This window comes from Metarhizium brunneum, chromosome 4 (assembly GCF_013426205.1).
Source record: "Metarhizium brunneum chromosome 4, complete sequence".
NCBI lineage: Eukaryota > Fungi > Ascomycota > Sordariomycetes > Hypocreales > Clavicipitaceae > Metarhizium > Metarhizium brunneum.
Window position 1 is genome coordinate 3,608,818 of NC_089425.1, and position 19,332 is coordinate 3,628,149.

At 51.9% G+C, this 19,332-nt stretch overlaps 4 protein-coding genes across 4 annotated transcripts; 2 read left to right on the forward strand and 2 right to left on the reverse strand.

Moving 5' to 3' along the window:
- Positions 1-575: 575 nt before the first annotated feature.
- qcr7 (Cytochrome b-c1 complex subunit 7) lies at positions 576-1,225 on the forward strand (the record flags this gene model as incomplete). The annotated part of the gene is made up of 3 exons (XM_066131077.1): positions 576-876; positions 901-1,073; positions 1,130-1,225. 3 exons carry the CDS (start codon positions 576-578, stop codon positions 1,223-1,225), a joined length of 570 nt encoding a protein of 189 aa, XP_065987068.1.
- A 526-nt stretch (positions 1,226-1,751) lies between these two features.
- Positions 1,752-4,412, reverse strand: G6M90_00g077820 (uncharacterized protein; the record flags this gene model as incomplete). Its single annotated transcript, XM_014689837.1, has 5 exons — positions 1,752-2,786; positions 2,846-3,008; positions 3,063-3,169; positions 3,222-3,929; positions 3,996-4,412. 5 exons carry the CDS (start codon positions 4,410-4,412, stop codon positions 1,752-1,754), a joined length of 2,430 nt encoding a protein of 809 aa, XP_014545323.1.
- Positions 4,413-5,850: 1,438 nt separating this feature from the next.
- Positions 5,851-6,633, reverse strand: G6M90_00g077830 (uncharacterized protein; the record flags this gene model as incomplete). Its single annotated transcript, XM_014689836.1, has 1 exon — positions 5,851-6,633. One exon carries the CDS (start codon positions 6,631-6,633, stop codon positions 5,851-5,853), a length of 783 nt encoding a protein of 260 aa, XP_014545322.1.
- A 6,333-nt stretch (positions 6,634-12,966) lies between these two features.
- On the forward strand, positions 12,967-14,106 carry G6M90_00g077840 (uncharacterized protein; the record flags this gene model as incomplete). The annotated part of the gene is made up of 1 exon (XM_014689835.1): positions 12,967-14,106. The coding sequence occupies one exon, from the start codon at positions 12,967-12,969 to the stop codon at positions 14,104-14,106; it is 1,140 nt and encodes a 379-aa protein (XP_014545321.1).
- Positions 14,107-19,332: the final 5,226 nt, after the last annotated feature.

Consider the following 19,332-nt stretch of genomic DNA (forward strand, 5'->3'; position numbering starts at 1 on the left):
TGGCATTGTCCTGCAGTGTAGCACTCACAAGGGCAGTGATCAACTCTAGCTCCTGTGCTTTCAGGCACCGTTCTTGTCAGCGAAATCATCTGATTCCAAGGTGTTGCGACCATCATGTTCCGACGATTATACCCGAAAGTTGCTACCTGAGGTTTCAAGGAATAATGGCCCAACACTATCTAGGACATGATTGGAACACGATTGAAACAGGGACTCCAAGGGCATAAATCCCCAAGTAATAAAAAAAGACAGAAAAAGAAAAAGAGAATAAAAAAAAAGAAATATCCATCTTCGCGATATTTTATAAATCTGCTTCCCGCGACGCCAAACCTGGCATGACGCCGGGCACAACGGAACAACGTCCGTAACAAACGTCCCATCTTCCCATCACGTGCAAGCCACCGTTTCTTTCCGGGAGCTCATGAATCACGTGACATTCCGAACGGCTCCCCCCAATCATCGTCGCCGCATTTCACGCATCCCGGGTAAAAAAGGACAGCCCAGATCTCACTCACCTCACCTCTATATCTCACACTCCGACTCCTCCCCAAAGTCAACCAGCCCCATTGCCCATCATGAGCGGCTACTCTCTGGCTCCCTTCATCCTCCGCCGCCCCTGGCTGGCCAACATGGTCATGCCCGCCGCCAACTGGTACGCCAATGCTGCCGGATACAAGAAGCTCGGCCTGAGGTACGCAACACACCCCCAACACATCCCGACTCCCGACTCCCAGCAAGCCCGCACCTTCTGGCCCCCCAGATCTCGCTCCCGCCCGACGGACATGTCCCAGCAACAGATAGGGGCTAGCAAGAGGACGGCGTTTCGCACCAATGGCCTCCAATGGGCCACCGCAGACCCTCAAACTGCCGCCGCGAGTACAAGGACCTAGCTAACCCCAGCACGACGCAGATACGACGATCTCGTCGAGGAAGAGCGCGAATCCACCCAGATTGCCCTCAGGCGCCTGTCATCCAAGGAGTCGTACGACCGCATCTACCGCATCCGCCGCTCCGTCCAGTGCAGCTACCAGCACAAACTGCTTCCCAAGGACCAGTGGACAAAGCCCGAGGAGGTGCGTCTACCCACCCTCCTTGCATGGGGGGACGTAGGTCCGCTAACAAACGACAGGATACGCCCTACCTGCGCGACATCATCGCCCAGGTCGAGACCGAGCTTGCCGAGAAGGATGCCCTTGACTCAATGACCGTCGCGAAGCGACACTAAGGGGGTGCTTGGGATGTGGAAGGGCAAAAAAAAAAGGGAATAGGGGGACAATTGGCAATACTGCGCGAGCAAGTTTTGCGCGACGATCAACAGACTTGACTGTCGAGTGTACGCTTACCGGAATTAGTTGTTAGTGGATAGACGTGCCTAAATGTAAAGGAAACGCGGCAAATCGCCTAGTGCAATATACAACTTCTCACGTGTATCTTTTTCCATCCAACTGGTTGTCCGACGAGAGGTAGTTCGGGAGAATGGACTTGAGAGTAGCATAAAATGCTAGCGCAAATACATAAAGCAATCATCAAGTACCCTTTTGCGGCCTCACCTGCAAGCCCCTATTCATATACTCCCCGCGCGGCCGTGCACACAAAGTCTGAAACTAGTTTAAATGGCACTGGTAGTAATGATGCTTAATTCTTCTGTTGTACAGTGCAGTGTGCTATGTAATAATGCCCCTCATTTCTCTTATTAATATGACACAGTCCACTTCTTCCCCCAACGAGTTCAAGAATTCTAGTCCCCAATATTACATGCGCTGATAGAACAACAAGTACGCCACCTTGTTGTCTTTGATGTTGTCCTTGACCTGTTTGTCTTGTGAGGGTGCGTTGGCGCTATTGACTACGCTGCTCCATCTCTTGCCTCCGCTGGCAGAAGTTGTGACCTGCTTCCAGCCATCCTTGTCCCCGGAGTCTTCGTCGTCTATTGCGCCAAAGCGGTTGGCTGAGGCACTCGCGGATGAGTTCTGCTCTTTGCGGGTATCCTTGACCTCTTCCTCGGCTCCAATTCTGGCAACCTCTTCGCTGCGGATCCGCTGGAGTACGGTGTCGTCCATGCGAATCCACTCTTGGCCGTCTTGCCGACGCACATCAACTGTGTAGTGGCCGCCGCTGGCGTTCTTTCCATGATGGTACACAACACTAATTAGTTTATACCGGGGCAAAGGCCCGTCGCCAATGTTTTGACGGCGCTGTCTGGAAAGCGCCTCACGCGGAATTTCAAGCTCCAAGGGGTATCCGATTTTCTTCCAAATCTTGATGGTGCCGTTGGCTGTGGCATCGAACTGGAAACGTTTGAGGTGCAGGATGAGAACTGGCGGCAAAGATTCAATAAAGACCTGTTTTGTGGCCAGTACATCCTTGCCCCGAGGGGAATTGAAATCTCCTTGGAGGCGCTCGGGCCTGGTAAGCCCTCTCAGGGCATCCACGACATTCCGTACATCGGGCGATCCAATGTCCAGTTGTAGCGGCTGGTACGGCTCCGTAGTAATAGAATCCTTGAGCCCCGGGACCCGGAATTCGGATCGCAACAGTCCACCAAAGATCTTCGTTATGGGTGAGGAGGTGTTTGATCCCGATGATCGACTGACGGCGGCTTTCTGCTTGCGGCCAACCTCAAGCCAGTCTCCTGAAGGCGCGGCAGCTTCGTGGTCAATATACTTCTCGTCTGGAACTTGTTCTGTTTCACCAGGAAAGGACTTGTTCATAACAAGAGTGCATTCGTCATCCAGGGACTGAAGGAGGAAGCCAAGGAATTCCTCAGCATCTTGCTGGTGACCACGCTGGTATGTATTAGCACAGATATAAACGTGGATATCCTCGCAATTGGAGCTATACGTACTCTCATGCTGGCAAATCGTGGAAGCTGCCTTATGGCTTCGTAAACGAATTCTGGAGTAAAGGGCTCGCCGTATAGCTCAAAAACCTGAGACTTCAAAGTGCTGCGAAGCTGCTTAGAAGACGACGCAGATGCGAGAACCTTGAACTCCTGCAAAAACATGACCCTTTTTATTGATGTTAGAATCTGATAAGAGCCGAGGGGCCAAAATCTGGCTTACATTGCATCTACCAGAGGTGTTTCACTCTTGAAGCTGTGAGCAGCCCTTTTGCTTACTTGATCGAGAAAGTCGTGGAAAGGAGCACAAAACATGAGCACTTGCAACACCTAGACAATGGTTAGTAGTCAGCAATTGGTGTGACTCTGAACAAGGACATACAGAATTCATATAACACATGTTGCCTGTGTTAACGAGACCACGAGGCTCAATCAACGTAGCCTTTTCAGTGCGGTCGACCTTGAAGGATCGGATGGCTTCCCCTAAGAGACTCCTGTTGGCCTGGGAGAATTTTGACCCAGGCATATCGGGAACTGTAGCAGCCTCGACGGCATCGCCATTGACCGATGTAGTAGAGCTAATACTGTTCAAGGTTGTCACGTTCTGGGCGGCCGGCTTCGCAAAGAGGTTTGCCCAGCTGGTTGGTGCAGCCTTTACCGGAGGAGCTGGTGCAATAGCCCGTTCGTCTGTCGCCTTATCATCCTCGGTCGTGGCACTTTTGTCACTCTGAGAAGACCCCTCCCCATTTGGGGCGCTGTTGGCGCTGTGGCCGTTCGTCTTCTGACCGCGACCTTCCTCGGGTGCTGTTTCGGAGAGAGCGGGAGTCGCATCACAAGATGCGGTTGGGGACTGACTAGTATGGGCGCCTACAGCAGGCTTAGAGTCGGACTCGGCCGCGTCGCTTGTAGGTGGTTCAGCCTCTGTAGGAACTGCTTTGGATGCAGCAGCATTGGTTGAATCGGTAACACCTTCGCGTTGTTCAATGAGAAATGAAATGGGTTGCTCGTTGAGGGGAAGGAGCCTTCTTTTTGTTCGGGACCGGCGAGAACGTTGAGGAAAGAGAGCATCAGGTCTGGAGAACCAAGGAAGCTGGTTTCGGGGATTGTTAGCTCACAGAAAATTGCGTCATACCCGGCCTACATTGGCACGACTTACAGGAGGTCGAAAAGGCTCTTGCTTCAGCACCACGACAGGCTTCCTTGGCCCCGTTGGCTGTGGCGCTTCAGTAGGTTGTGGCCGAGGTTGCGATTGAGAAGGATCCCGTTGAGCAGTCTGTGGAGTGGGAGGCGTCTGGGGGGGAAGCATCTGTGATGAATGAGTCGATGACGGGGTCTGCGGCGGGATCGGAGCAGGTGCTGGAGGAGGCCGATATGGCGTCGCGAGATTCGGTGACTGTTGGTTTGGGCGCGGATAGTTCGGAGGGACGCTGACGCCTACCATGGGAATGTATTGATGCATGGCGGGCGGTGATCTTCCATACGTCTGGTAGGGAGCGTAGGTCGGTGATGGCACACCCCCGCCGGGGTATTGCGGAGGCATGCCATAATACTGTTGCTGCGACGCATAAGACATGTAATTCGGATATATCGGGCCCGTGTGTTGATGGTGTCGCGGCATAATATGGTTCCTGGTGGTCCGACGGTAACCCGCGAGGGCTGCGGCTGCGTGGGCGGCGCTTTGCCTCAAAAGAAGTCTTTATGCCAAGGCCTGTAATGCGGTCGGAACTAGTCAAGCGGTTCGCATGATGTCGAAGAGGTGCGCGGTGCTGCTTAAATGCGAAAGAGCAAGGCTCATCAGCTAGGTGACACAGAGAAGACAAGGCGTTTAGCGACGCCCGAGTATATTTTCTTTTGACTTTAGTCGCCAACTCTTCAACTGAAATAGAGTTTTCTTATGCTCCATCCCTCAACTCCTTCCAGAGGAAAAGAAAACGATGCCACGGCACACTCGTTCCACGCGTGACTGACGTGGGTGGCAGCCAAACTGGAAATGGTGCCGGGGATGACGTACCAATGGCCTGGGCCGCAGTTGAACAGCAGCAGGTACAAACAGACGATTGCGATCTGAAGGTGACGGAGTTTGGGAACTTGTGAACCGAGGCGGAAGCTGATTCGAGACACCGCAAAGTTTGAGTCGAGACACTTAGCAGCTCCGAATAATTACCCGTCAGCGACTTAGTGGACGAGCCACTTAGTCAGCCACAGAAACAAGGGACAGCCACAGAAGCCGGGGATAGCCTCACGTGATTTTTCTACTTCTCTTGCTCCGAATGTATTTTCTACGAGAAGAGAACCTTGTTAACAATCAGATGAATTATCATCTTACGAATTCTTTTGACAAACGCTTCTGACCTAATGCGAGGCCGACACAGTAAAATAACTTTCAATTGTGATGGCTGCAACGAACCCACCGAGCGATTCTAGTCGACGAGCCGCGCGACGGATTGATGTCGCGACGGATTGGAAGTTGCCTTGGTGAAGATATATACCCTGGGATTGTGTCTGAATGCTGAGACCTGCATGTCTCCCTGCCTTTTACCTTCACTGAATACAGCAAAACCTTGCGTATGAGATATTGCAACTACTCGTTACACAATGAATCCTACGGGGCTCGTGATATCCGCGGGCTTGCATTTTTGGCAGTTGAGGTCACAACATCATATATTTTCCTAGTTCAAAGCCTACGCTAATATGCAGTGGCATCTTGTAGCAATAGCCTGATGAGTGAGGTATCTCGACTGGTCAACTACTCTCTGCCGCCTACTCTGTTAGTGACACGTAAGAGCATCGGAATACTCAGGTCAAGCAGCCGAAAAGTGAAAGCTGTCATGCCAGGGTGAATTGCGAGCCCGGGTTTACTGATGTTGCAACTCATATCCCAGAGGGAAGATGTACCGCGTCCATCATCATCATCAACTCGGGCTCCCTCACCACTAACCGGTAGCACACCCGGCTCTCCATGACCACAATCCATCTCCAAACAGCACGTCTGCTCAGGCATCACCAGATACCTACTCCGGATACACCATCTTCCTAGTCACTCCGCCATCAACAACCATCTCGACGCCACTCACCCCCTGCGCATCAACCAAATACGCAACTGCCCTTGCAACATCGTCCACCTTGCCAACCCTCCCCGTCAAATGCCACCTCATATCCTCCTCGCTCAGCCCATCCTGCCACGCTACCCCCTTCTCATCCGCCTCTCTGCACTCGTCCCCGACGTGTATCCAGCCCGGCAGAATCGCATTCACCCTCACGCCCTTTCCGCCCAGCGAAACCGCCATGCTCTGCGTCAGCCCCAAAAGCCCAGCCTTTGTCGCCGAGTACGCCTCATTATCGGGCTCGCTCATCACCGCCCTTGTGGAGGACACGTGAATCACGCACCCTCCCGCCGCGACCAACATGTCCAGACAGGCCTGCGTCATGAGCATGGGCGCCGTGAGATTCGTCTGGATGCTCTTGTTCCACTCCTCCAGCGTTATGTCCTGGAGGGCTAGGCCGCCCACGCCCCCCGTGTAAGCGGCATTGTTGATTAGGCAGTCCAGGCGGCCGGCGAAAAAGGACCGCGCGTGTTGGGCGGCGAGGGTGATGGCGCTCGGGGAGCAGAGGTCGGCCACGCACGTGGAAAACGTGTCGCGGGCGTGCGTCTTCGACAGCATGTCCGCCGTGTGCTCGAGCTCGCGGGCGTCTACGTCGACGAGGAACACGCGGTGGCGGGAGGCGAGGAGGTGGCGGGCAAGGCCGCGGCCGATCCCGCGTGCTGCGCCGGTGATGAGGAAATTCTTCGACATGAGGAGATGGTTGTGCCGCTTTCCCTACATGGCTTTGGAGATGGGCAAGTTTGGCGCGAGTGGCATGGGCCGAGTTGATGACGGATGCATCGTTGATGGGACCCGCTCTGGTTGTTCTGGATCGGGGACGGAGACCAACTCTGCATTTACTGCGGGAGATGATATCTACCGTAAGAAATATAGAAATGGAGTCTACCCGCGTTTGTTTGAAACCACATGTCTAGATACGTCCTGCAATGAGCGTGACATTACAGGGAGGTTGTGAGCCAATGGGAGATGACGATTATATAAAGTATACAAAGTAAGAGAAGTACTCTCTTGTCCCATAAAATGTCTTGTAATGCCAAGTCTCTCTAAGAGTAGTTACAATGTCCTGCAAATGTCTTTAACAATCCCCCGTATTAATAAAGAGAACAGTTATTAGCAAAGAGCCCCTTGCCTCTAACCCCCTATCAGCTCTCTTGTTAATTCACTAATAGCTAAACTCACAAGTGTTCAGTTTGTATATGCGGTAATTGCACTTATTCAGCATTAAGACCTAAATTCCACTTGAAAACTAAGGACTATATCCGCACAAGCTAGTCTATGTGTTTCTTGTTCACTTGCGCGCGAGTCGCAGATACGCCGGGATAGTGAACTCGCGCTACCAATATACCACAGGGAGTCTCAGGATAACATACAACCGACCTATCAGCCTTGAAATCTCAAATTCAAATTATCCATGTTTAAACTCAGCCCTTGGCACACATGGAACCTGTGGCTCTACCATGTCTCCTCCCTCGTGCTCGCCAGAGCTGGCCACAATACTAATTTCTAGGTCTTCTAGTATATGTAGTGTATACAAGCTCCTAATAGATTGACTTTGTATAGTGTGACACCCCGTTTCAAGAACGCTCAGTGACTCGCGCTCGATGTAGGAAGAAGAGCCAAGTGTATTCGGGGACGCTCCTTTTTCGAACACTCGTATACGCACCCGCCGAGTCTATTGCCGGCGGCAGACATGGACGCGTGAATATTGCCTTGTGACGATAATGTGACCCCCGTGGACAAGACGAGACAGATAAGGCGACATGTCTTGCAAATGATAGGCGTTGTCCAGGATCAGCGACCATGGATCATCCCGAGACACCAATAGAGAGTTTCGCAGACCATTTTCCCATAATCTGGCGACAACTGGCATTCGCACAAGGTAATTTGGTTTGTATGTGACAAAAGGAGCAAGCTAACCCTGGTCACTCTCCTGAACACCTTCTTCATCTTTTCACCTTCGTAGAAACTGGTGCATGGAATGCATCTCTCCCAGACGAAGCCTTTGGAGTCCGAGTCAAACTGCAAGCTGGGCGGGACGTCACGTTAGTGACCAATGATTACAGACAAGAGGTGCCTATGTGAAAAAGAGATTGCTTTGCCACAATGGACAGTGCGCACTAGCATGCTAGAGTGTACAATTGCTTCTTTCCTTCTGCGCTCTCTCACACACCCGCATAGAGGCCGAGCTGAAGGAACACATACAGACTTGGTCACGAGATACAAAGATCACGAATGAAGTCATAGGGCGGTTCCATAATTATTTTCAAAGAGACTTTAAGGTAGATGCGAAATCTGTGAGATGGCTCCCGAAACGTAGCGTCGTAAAGACTACGAACCCCCTTGCACAGGCCGTAGTAAGCCTCGTCTCGGCGTGGAGAGGGTGATAGCCTCCCAGCGAAGGAGGACATCAGTTTTTTAGTCGGGGCTCAGAGCAAGGAACAGGGGACGGGAACAAGAAACGTGGAACACGGGGCCAGACGAAAGTTGGGACGGAAGCTCCAGCGTGTTTGAAGCTTGGTGTTGAAACGAGAGCTGAACGGATCGACGTGTGTCTTTTTGGTTATCGAGCCACCCAGCTTATCGGCCGCATAATATGATTGGACGCGCCTGCTGCTACAACCGGGAAATATAGATCAGCTCATGCAAACTATTGAATCGATGGGCAGCTCCCGAGGTTAGTGTGGCAAGTTCGTGTCGTCACTGATCAGCAGTGGAGCAAACCTCTTCGTGCGTCTAATAACTGTCTCATCCCGCTATAAGCTGCGTTGTGACATCTCGGAAATTTAACTCGGATTCGTGTTTCTGCTTTCTGGCGTTGAAAGCAAGGACTGGAGTGCATACTCCTGGCCCGGTCCTGGGAGCCTATCCGGGAGCAAATCGCGGATCCAGAATGTCCCAATTTACGAGTGTGTCCAAGTTTTGCAAGCGTGACCAGCTAGACTGTGAACGCAAATGAGCCTATTCGAAAGGGGTGAGTCGGTCGGCTCAACCGGTCGGTTCACGCCCAACAATACACTGCAGTGTAAGGCTAAGAAAATGTGAGCGCTTACTCGATGGACTTATCCTTTGGAGCAACCAGTGTCCCTGTCGCAAGTCGTGAACAACGTAGACAGGCTCACTGCTCACCATGCTGGCAGTCGGGTTCATCTCGTCACTAAATAATAGGGGATAGGGTACAATGCGAAAAAGATAGCGTGTAGGGATATGTAGGGAGATGATGATAAAGGATGGTGTTTAGAGGCTGGCGAAGCATACAAGAGACAATCTTGATGAAACAGCCTAAAATATGACAGATGTGAGGCTGCGAGACGTCTCAAATGGCTATCATTTGTCAGTGCTTCAAATCCGTGTTGCTTGATTCAGCTCCGAAGGGAGCAAGGACAACCCGATTGCCAAATTCTCATAACCTTCAGCCATGAAGTGGAGGTGACATCGTTCCCAGCTTACAACCGCGGGCTCGGCATGGCATAAGACAAACACGCGTATAAGAATACTATTACAGATCGTATCCGCGGGGGGCTGTGAATGACCTCGAATGCGCAATAGTCTGGGAAGACTTCATATGCATGGCGGTTTTCTTTTTTCCGCTTATGGCGCTTACTGCTGCTCAGTGGTATAGTGAGAACAGAAAGACATGGCTTTTCAAAAGCTTCTAAAAAGTAAATTTGAGCGTCAACAGGTGGTCGTCATATTGTTTCATATCCCTCTAGTCAGTAGTAGTGTGCTTACTTTAGAATGCGGCCAGCATATTGTGTCGCCACGCCTTCCAATTTCCAACATGGCCTTCATTTCGGCATTGAATTCACAAGCAGCCTGCGCCAGACATTTCGAGATATTAGATATGAAGCTGAAAGTATGAATGAGAAAGTACTCTCAGGTAAACACCGTGCTGCTCATATCATATGTGTGTTTGCCCAGCGGCAACTTCATGGTGGGTTGACATAGTGATGACCTTGGCGATAAGACCACGTCTTATGTCTCGGAGGTCGAGAAGTGACGCTGACATTTACATTTCCTCAGACTCAAAGTATGATCGTGGTTGAATGAGACTACCTAGGCGACCTAGGTAGTTGGTGCCCGTCATGAAGAGGCAAGGCTGTACCAATGCATAACATTGACTTTGGCACAATACTGCTAAAGTCTCGAGAAGAAAAAAGTGCGGCGATGTACCTGTGTTTCGATAGTTACGCATGCTTCACAGTGAATAGTTGTTAAAGGCTAGATTGACAGACATTTAGTGTATTCCATTTACATATGGCAAAAGGAGCATGATTGAAGGTGACATGATGAAAAGGAATGAAGCATAACAAACCTCAAAAATAATGCGGACAACAGGAGCGTCAAGTTTTGGGAAAAGCTGGCCAGCGTAATGAGTGATATGCACTATTTCGATCAATTTCGGGACAGGACATGAGAATTGTGCAATACTATCAGACAAGGTATGCCCCGGTGAGAGTGACTTTCAGCCTTCTCACCTGCACTTGATGCGATTATGAGCCATATATTTGTCCACACTCCGCACCTGTCAGGGCCGTTGGTAGACATAGACATAGGAGGGAATGTTTCCAGGACTTTCTTTTCGAACATCAGACGTACTCGGGCGTATGTGCGGCTAGAGCAGTCTAGGTATTGGATTTGCACCCATTGATCCGCGCACAAAAACGAGGTTAGAAGCAGAGACTGCATCACGAGAAGGTGGTCTCACATGTGCGAGATAAATTTGTCCCTTTCATATTCTCTGTCTATCCCAATCTTCTTTGCTCGTTTCAAAAGCATGCTGTTTTGAATGTGGTAATATGTCCACATGGTGTTGGAACTTCTCCCGTCCTGTTCAGACCATCCATGGACAGTGTGATAGGACATGGGTTGGCTGCTCAAAACAGGCCTACCTTGTGATATCATTGCACAGGAAGCACCCTCGCTCATGGGGAACGAGTAGCAGTTTCCGGCATGGCATAGGTGGTGATGCGATGGCATGTGCTGGCTGGGGTTTGGGGGCCAATCTAAAGGAGGGGTAGCATCACGGGGCCGGCCCAGGATTTTGGAGTTCGGTGGAACTGAATGACTGAATCAGTTTATTGGGGAGGTATATAGATGAGTCTTGCTGTAAGCAGCTTCATGAATGAACGTAGCCGCATATTTCTGGCTTGTGATGTAGAACCCGTAAATTCGTGTTGAGTAGGCAACCGGATTCACTGGCTGCGATTGATATATAGCAATATACCGGCTCACGCGGTATACAGAAATCGATCAACATCATCTAGTTCCTAGATTTGCACAGTTCAAAGTAGCATCCTTGGGGTCGACGATTTCCTCGACTCACCAATACCTGACACCAACAGCACAGGCTGTTTGTTGCACATCTCTCAACTCCCAGTCTCTATAGGAAGGTTTGAGCTCAGTTTAGATGCGGCTCTTGGGAGATGAGAGCGCAACCCTGACTTCTGAACCGGGGGTTGGTGATTGATGGTTGATGTCACCCCACCCCACCCCAAGTGTTGCGAAAGGGACTCGAGTGAGATGATCGATGAAGTAATGACGGGGAGTTGAAGGTGATAAATACAGCCTTGGATTTTTTGGCCTTCGGCTTCTGCTTTTTCATTTCCTCGGCACTCCGTATTGATGCGTCAACTGTGTGGTACGAAACATGAGCACCCTCCTTGGCTGAAGCAGTTTGTAAGACATGGTGCCACAGTCTCAGGCTGATCTTCGGTAAGGCGAGTGACGCCCCGAATCTCAGCGCATCATGAAGACGTCGTCCGCATCATCTCGCACAACAAATAATGGCTCAAGCAGTCTGTCCCACCCTCTTATCTTCTCATGCTGGATCGACTGCGAATCCTCTTGATTAAAAAAGTAGTCTCGATGAAGGAGCTTGGGAGCCAAACCCACCTGGCCCACGGCACCAAACACGCTAGACCCCAGAGAGAGCCCCGACCCTGGACGACTCGTCGGAGCTGCTGGGATTTGAGATGCTTGCCTGGTAATTTTAGCCATGGAACCCTGAGTTTTGAGGGCCATACAGGCTTTAAGTGTTCGGCCCCCCTTAATTGCTCGCTCTGACCGGAGGCATTTGGTGTGAACGGGCCTATGTCAGGCAGGATATGGTAAGGATAGCAGACGTGTCGACGGTGCCGGAGTCAGTGGCAGGCCAGAAGGAGACAACAGCAACTTTGCCAGGTGAAGCCTCGATATGTGTGCCTAGGTATGTATGCCTGTGTTGCATCGTCCCAGTTTCGGAAAGCTTCGAGTGTGTCGTCTTCGGGCTGGAGCGGGTCTCGGATCTGGTCAACTGGTGTCAGCTTGTCAGCTTGTCAGCTAGGAGCAGGAGCTAGGAGCCTTCCGGAACTTTGCAGGAAGCAACTTGCCAACCGAATGATGGTAATGGTCAGTCGAAAGCCTGTCAAGGGATGCACTGCCATTCAACGCTGCCTGTCAATGTGCACTGTCCAATACCAGAGGCAGAAGACGGACATCTGGAGCCATTGCCATTGACCCCTCTTCCCGTCTGCCTGTGTCTGGTCCTGGTCCCTGCCTCGGCCAGCTCTGGCCAATCCCGGCAGGTGCTCCCCGAAGTCAAAGTGCGTCACCTGCCCATGATTGCCATGCCGGGCTCATGCCTTCCCTTATTTGCGTTTGCAGCTCTTCTGCGAAGTGGCCAACTTCTCGTTCCTCTGTGCTCTCGTCCAAGCACTCCCGCACACGAGCTTGTTGATGTCGACAAGGTTAGAAACTCTGCTGGTTCTCGAGCCTTGGCATCCTTTCTGCTGGTGCTGATGCTCCGCCTCGTGTTCAACACAAAGACCACGCCCGTGCAACCCGCAGCACCGGACCTGGCTTCCGGCACTATTGGGTGACGGCTGAAGGACTGTCGTCATCCCTGACAGCACCAGAGACAAGAAGGATCGCTGGGGCTGCTTTGCCACAACGTCTCCCCTTATTTCTGCTTAATTTGACCTGTGCGAAAAATAAGAGCATACGGGTTTCTCTCGCCCCTTTCCCCGTCCCCGTTTTGTCGCCATCATGAGTCTTGCCGAATCGCCAACTCTAAAGAGGGGAGAGCGGTTCCCGAGAGGCAGTGACGTCGCCGACGATAGCAGTTTCGACGATTCTACCCCCCATGCTGTCAAGGAGACCGATTCAGATCCCAACATGGAGAACCAGAAGGGTGCAAAGGTCAAGAAGCGGTCCCTTTTTGGATTTGGAAAAAAGAAGGAGGGCAGCAGCTCGTTGACCGCTGGCTCCGACACGGTGCCTACGTCGCCTGTGGCATCACAACCATCCAAAACATCACCGACGACATCGAAAATTACCGCATCCCCAACACGCGTGCATACCGGCGAGCATTGTGTGTTCGTGCACCCATCATCGCCTGGTCGAGCTCTCTCCAGCTCACCACGGGTGTCGTCTCCAGCCGGCTCACAGATTTTTGAGAGAGACGTACAGGACAGCACCGTGCTAAAGCCCAACTCTCCTGCTATTCCAACTCACATTCAAACCGAAAACTACATCCCCCCCGTCCTCGACGATGCCTCAGAGGCAATCACCAACGAGAAACTGGATCCCGACGCAGTGGAAATTGTAACACACACGTCGCACCAGCCCGCCTCGGTAACAGTCACGGGTGCCTCTGGAGGACTTGCGTCACCGTACGACCAGATGGCCTCTGAATGGGCCGCTGAGCTGGCTTCGTTTGCCAGCCGCGTTGGCCTCCCTCCGGACAGTGCGTCCAATTACGGATCGCTGGATTCTGCCGACGTGCGGCGGCTATCGTTCATCTCATTTGCAGACGTTGTTCAGGCAGAACACGGGAATCAAGCCGGAGGACCAGGGTCGCGGGACAGCCTTCACATGGTGGGATTAACTTCGCTTCCGTCTGCAGCTCTGAATCGATCACCATCGCCCATCCGATCACCCGTGTCCAGCCAAGGACAGGGAACAAGTCCACCAACAAGTAACCCGGGGAGCATGAAGGGAGTCGAGATGAGCCCAACACGAAAACCGTTTGGTAGCCCCAAGCCCGGGCAACAGAATCTGGCTGCTCCAGGCGGCGATCTCAATATCGAAACAATGAGACAGGCTCTGAGACGAACTGGAAGCGCCGACCTGAGCAGTTTTAGAAGTAACCCGACAAGCCCACTCGACGGTCCAGGTTCTCGATAAATACAATCTCACCTGCGCTATAAAAAAAAACAAAGGCCGACGAGCATATACCACAAAAGCAGCGCAAATTATTTTTTTTACATGACGCTTTTGTTCAATCCCTGATATCATGTCCCCGGAGGCCACGAAGGGTTCATGGAGGAGTTTTTTTTTTCGACAAACATTCGTTATTATTTTTATTATCTAGCAGGTGGCATGCGAATAGCGTCGAAACTTGGTGATATCTTTTGGCAATTGGGAGTTGGAAGAGCCTGTGATGGCTGGCGTCAAGCAAACTGCAAATATTACACAATGTGAAACCCCTGTTACATCGTTAGGTGTCAAGAAAGCTGTAGGGATTAGCCGTGTGAATAAGATGAACCAATGGATCGGCCTTTTAAGAATTGAAGTTTGCAGTACGGTATTGCCTCGATATGAGCGTGATTGAAGGGACCTGAGGCCATCCATCAGTGTGTTTGAAGAGATTCTCAGTGTCAAGGCGCGAATGTGGCGAGTAGGCCAAAAATCGGTGAGGCTCTTAATCTATTCGGGACGGGAGTACGGAATATCGGAACCGTATATCCTTGCCCTCGGGCAACTAGCATGTTTTCGAGAGCCGAAATAGACCTTTGGCCCTTGATTAGTTCATTTATTTTTCTTCCAAGTCATTTGTCATCTACTAAAGCACGGTACATGGCTGTACACGGGCCGAGTTTCCCAAGTACTCGATCCTGATCTTCATGTCGCTTTTATTTCATTTTTATTCTTCTTCTTCTTCTTCTTCTTCTTCTTCAAGCGTGGTCAACAAAACTCCACTGGGACATGAAACGCTGCGCACACGAGTCAAGACGCTTTTCTGCGACGGCCACTTGGTCTCAGATAAAGACGTGCTGACGGTTTGCTGGGACAAGGGGGCAAGATGGGTGGATGCGGCGGGCTCGGTCAATGCTTGGATGGCGGCATCTGCAGACTGGAGGCCTGGCCGATGTGCCGAGCTGCCTGAGCACGGAGTAGATTCCCGTGCCGCTGTGTAAAGCGATGGTGTGCGGGTTCGGGGATGCGGTGTGCGGTTTGTCGGTGAATGCCAGCCTTGACGGCGCGTCTGAAGCGAGTCCTTTGCAAGTGGTTTGCCGGGTATTGCAAATCACGATGAGTCTCGCCAGCCGAGGTGAGCCGCCAAACAGTAATTCGATCAGCCATGGACAAACAAGACCATGTCAACTGGCCTCTTTCGCCTCTATGGATCATTGGCGCGTACTCCATACTTGCTGCTTGGTCTCCTAACCACCGTCTTTCCCTAATAACACCACATGCACCTCTACCAGACAACCGCGCATCGCCCCCACACCCATGTGCGTGTGCCGACTGGACCTTTGGTAAAACGGTCTGGTTTATGGAGCTCGCCTGAAGATAAACTTACACAGGGATTAGGTTGGCGTAAAGGAAAAAGGGGCAACCCTGTCCATCCGTCCGATGTCAGACACGGCTACGATTCGGTTACACCCGGACAGCCAGAATATCCTGATACACGATGCATTTTGCTCACCATGAGCCAATACCAGCCGAAAAAAATAGGTTGGAAGGCTTCAAGACATCTAGTGGAAGAGAGCCATTGATTCGGCGGGCGCACAGCTGACCTCAGGGGTGCAGCCGTGTCTTGGGACGAGTCATAGACGCTGGGTATGCCTCTGCAGGTCTTGCCGTGTAGACTAATCATCAAGCGCATCTGGCAAACATCTACTCCGTAATGCGGCTGGCTGACCTGGATGCCTTGATTCAGGGATGAACTTCCTCGCTCAACGTTCCGTCCCCCAAGCCACCGCTTGATTGCCAGCCGTCGGCGTGGTTCTCCTCCGCCAACAAGCCACCCTTGCGCCAAAATACACTAGCTTTCGCCGCATGAACAGTCCGAAGAAGCTGTAGGGCATCGGAATGCTCTTGTACTGGAGCCCAGCAACGGTTTTTGAACCACGACTATTGGTTCTGTCGCTTGACCAATTCCCCCGCCGCCACGGACTGCGAGAGGCGTAGCAGGCTGAGAGTCAGACCCGACGGCAATGAATCCTTCACATGGCAAACTGATGGCAGACCGAGTAACAGGAACACGAGGGAGGCTAAGGTCTTGGATTTGGCGCCGAGGCTGTGTTCTAGAGTTAGGTGGTCGGGTTATACATAAGGGGCAAAAGGGCCGACAGCATGAGCACGAAACATTGAACAGGAACACACGTGTTGTGCCGACGTTGCAATTGAACACGCCTTCCATGAAGATCCCGTTGTCTGATTCTGGGCAAGGCAAAGAGAAAAAGGGCATGCCTGACGTATGAAAATCCTATGTTGGCTCTGAACTGACACTTGTCTTGGATGACATACGCCTAGTCCAGAATTTAACGACAAGCTGCGCCGTGCACCGAGTCCAGTGCCTGGATGACTCGTCCACGCTTCTCATTAGTTCCATTGGAACTAAAAGAGGGTAGCCGGCAGACGCTTCCGTATGCCCGTAGGGAGAAATTTGGAACCGTGTGCAGGCGTAACCGGAAATGAGACGGACTTCAAACCGCTAGGCCCGCGCTGCAAGCCTTAAAATGCCTGAGAGACTAGGTCGAAATACTCCGTACTGTAAGAGATGAGGCATTTGATTTCTCGCACCTCTGTATGGCAGTGGCTGAGAGGTTCCGAAGCATAGTACGTATGTGCCACGCATCAGAAGCACAGATTTCAACCCAGCACGGCCATAACGCCCGGCCTGTTATGGTGGATGAGGCCACGAGGCGGCATCGCGTCCCGGCTATCTGGGTCGTGACAGTCATCAAGCAGGCACTATTGACGGGAGTGGGGCCTTGAGTACATTCGAGAAACGGCTGTGTGATGTAACGCGTCAATAGTCTTACATGAAGAATCCATTGATCAAGTACATTTCTGAACAGGAGTTCGCACCGTTGAGGCCACGAGACTGGCCTAGATCAGTAGGCATCTGGTTAAGAAAAGAGGCATTTAACAAGAAACAGCCACAATTTGCCTCCCGATCAGCTAGCTGCCCAACTGGCAACAGAGAGCTTGACGCCATTTCCATGGTCGGCGGATACTGGCTGTTCGTTTAGCCCCCGCTCTTTTGCGAGGTCTCGAGAAGGTTGAGAGTCCAGAGTCCAGATTGATGTCTGTCAAAGCTTCATCGACCCACTTGAGCTTCGTGCCCCAGAATCCACAACTGACAATCTTGACGAAAAAGATCCATATGGTGTAGTATCGGATCGCGAGTTGAAGAGCGATTCGGAAAAGACTGCGACTCGGGTTTTTTGGGAGGGGCGTGGATTTCATACACCGTACTGCGTACTGCGTCGTTCATGGATAATGATTGCCAATTTACCAGATCCATGGCACAGGGGTGGGGGTACCTGGGTCGTCCTGTACGATACAATGTCTGTAATGAGACAAGCGGACTCGGGAGAAAGCTTGTTATTGCGGCGTGTGATGGGGTAGCGAGGACCACGTCGGACAGAAAACAACAGCGGAATTCTTGCCAGCCACAACCACCTCCTGAGGGATGTACTACTCCGTACCTGATAGTAGAAGAAAAGTCAGAGCGAATAAAGTGTACAGGTCCTCGTGCTAGGAGTTCGTAGACGGACCGACAACAAAGCCATCATCAGCGTAGAGTCTGCAGAGCCTTATTTGCCGCCAGTTCCTGATACGGAGAGCAGAGCCGATGTCTGTACATATGTAACTTACAGTATGTATAATCGGGGTGCTTGCTTCCAAGTACTGTTTTGAGTGTAGTAGTACCTTCCTAGGTAAGTAGGTAGCTGCTGATCTCGGAGGTATGACGGCCATGTTACGAATCTTGCACTCTCGCAGATCTAGCAATCTTGCGACAGGGGTCAAGAAAAGACATTGGCAGCTAGCCCAGCCTCCAGGCCCTAGGCCCATGATACCTGGTGAGTCTTGGAGGATCGACGTCGGAATTGCGCAAGTGGCATGTGCAATCGAAGAAGGCCGGCGGTCTTGCTCGTCTGAACTTATCCTTTGGCAAGCCCCAGACATGAATTGAGAGAGTAACGCGCAGTACGCACTCCAGCGACTACAGCGCAAGTACCTAGGTAGGTTAGGTACTTTACTTACGTAAGTACCCACTGTGCCAGTGCCTAGGCCAGTCGGCGCCCTGCCCAGCTAAGTACCAAGTCCCCAGTGGTCCCAGTGCCGCCACCTCCCACTTCCCACTTCCCGCCGCTCGTTCACTAGGGCTTATGTGCCTCCCCAAGGTAGTACTAGTACTTGAGTTGTTCAGGCTCAGCAACTGGCGAAACAACGTTGATCCGAGCACAGCAGGCATTCACAAGTGCGTCTCTCAGCGCAACGCGTTTCTATGCCTCTCCAGCAAGTGCCTACCATATCTTTCCACTTAGGTAGGTGAGAACCAGCACTTTAATACGCAAACATACTTAATTCGTCTTGGCATCATTGGACATCTGGACATACATAATGGATTATTGCCCTAGACGAATGATGGGGCCAGTCCTCTCCCTGCTAAAGTCAGCCCCCTGGTCGCGCAAGCTCAAGGAGTCCCAAAGAGGTGCAAAGTGGTCCAAAGTGGTCCAGAGTAGCCCCACCTGTCATCCCAGCGCGGTTACGTGCTCGTTACGGAACCGGTACTCGCTACACGGTACTTGGACAGGAGGTACCTAATGTACACGGCGCCTGACTTGCACCTTCCAACTTAAATCAGCTCCTCTTGTCCACCTAAGCGCCCGGGCACCAGACAGTTCCAAGGCGGTACACGCACACCACACCACTCCTCCAGCCCGCCAATGTACTCCCGAGTTCCCCGCCCTCACTCCCCCAAGTTTCCCAAGTTCGCATTCGACTACAGTCACCAACACCGTCTCTGTCACCCATTCGACCACTTCATCCTGCTGCATACGCCGCCCCCGACCGACGACACTGCAAGGAACCGACCTGTCGAATCCGCCATACACACGTACAGAATCATGCTGGCCTACTGCCGACCAGCCCTCTCTACGCACACCTGAAGTTCACGCCGTAAATTGGCCGGTTGAGCTTAAAGCTGCCCGTGCCCTCGCTTGGCACGAGCTTCAGCCTGCTAGACTTGGAACCTGGCCGTCCAGAAGTGAGGCCAGCTTTCCGCGGGGCGAGAACTAAAGATACCCAGATATACACCAAACGTCGGTTCCGGTCCCGACACCGTTGTCTGGCGGACAGTTGCCCGTCCACTCCAACGGTTTGCGAAGTCAT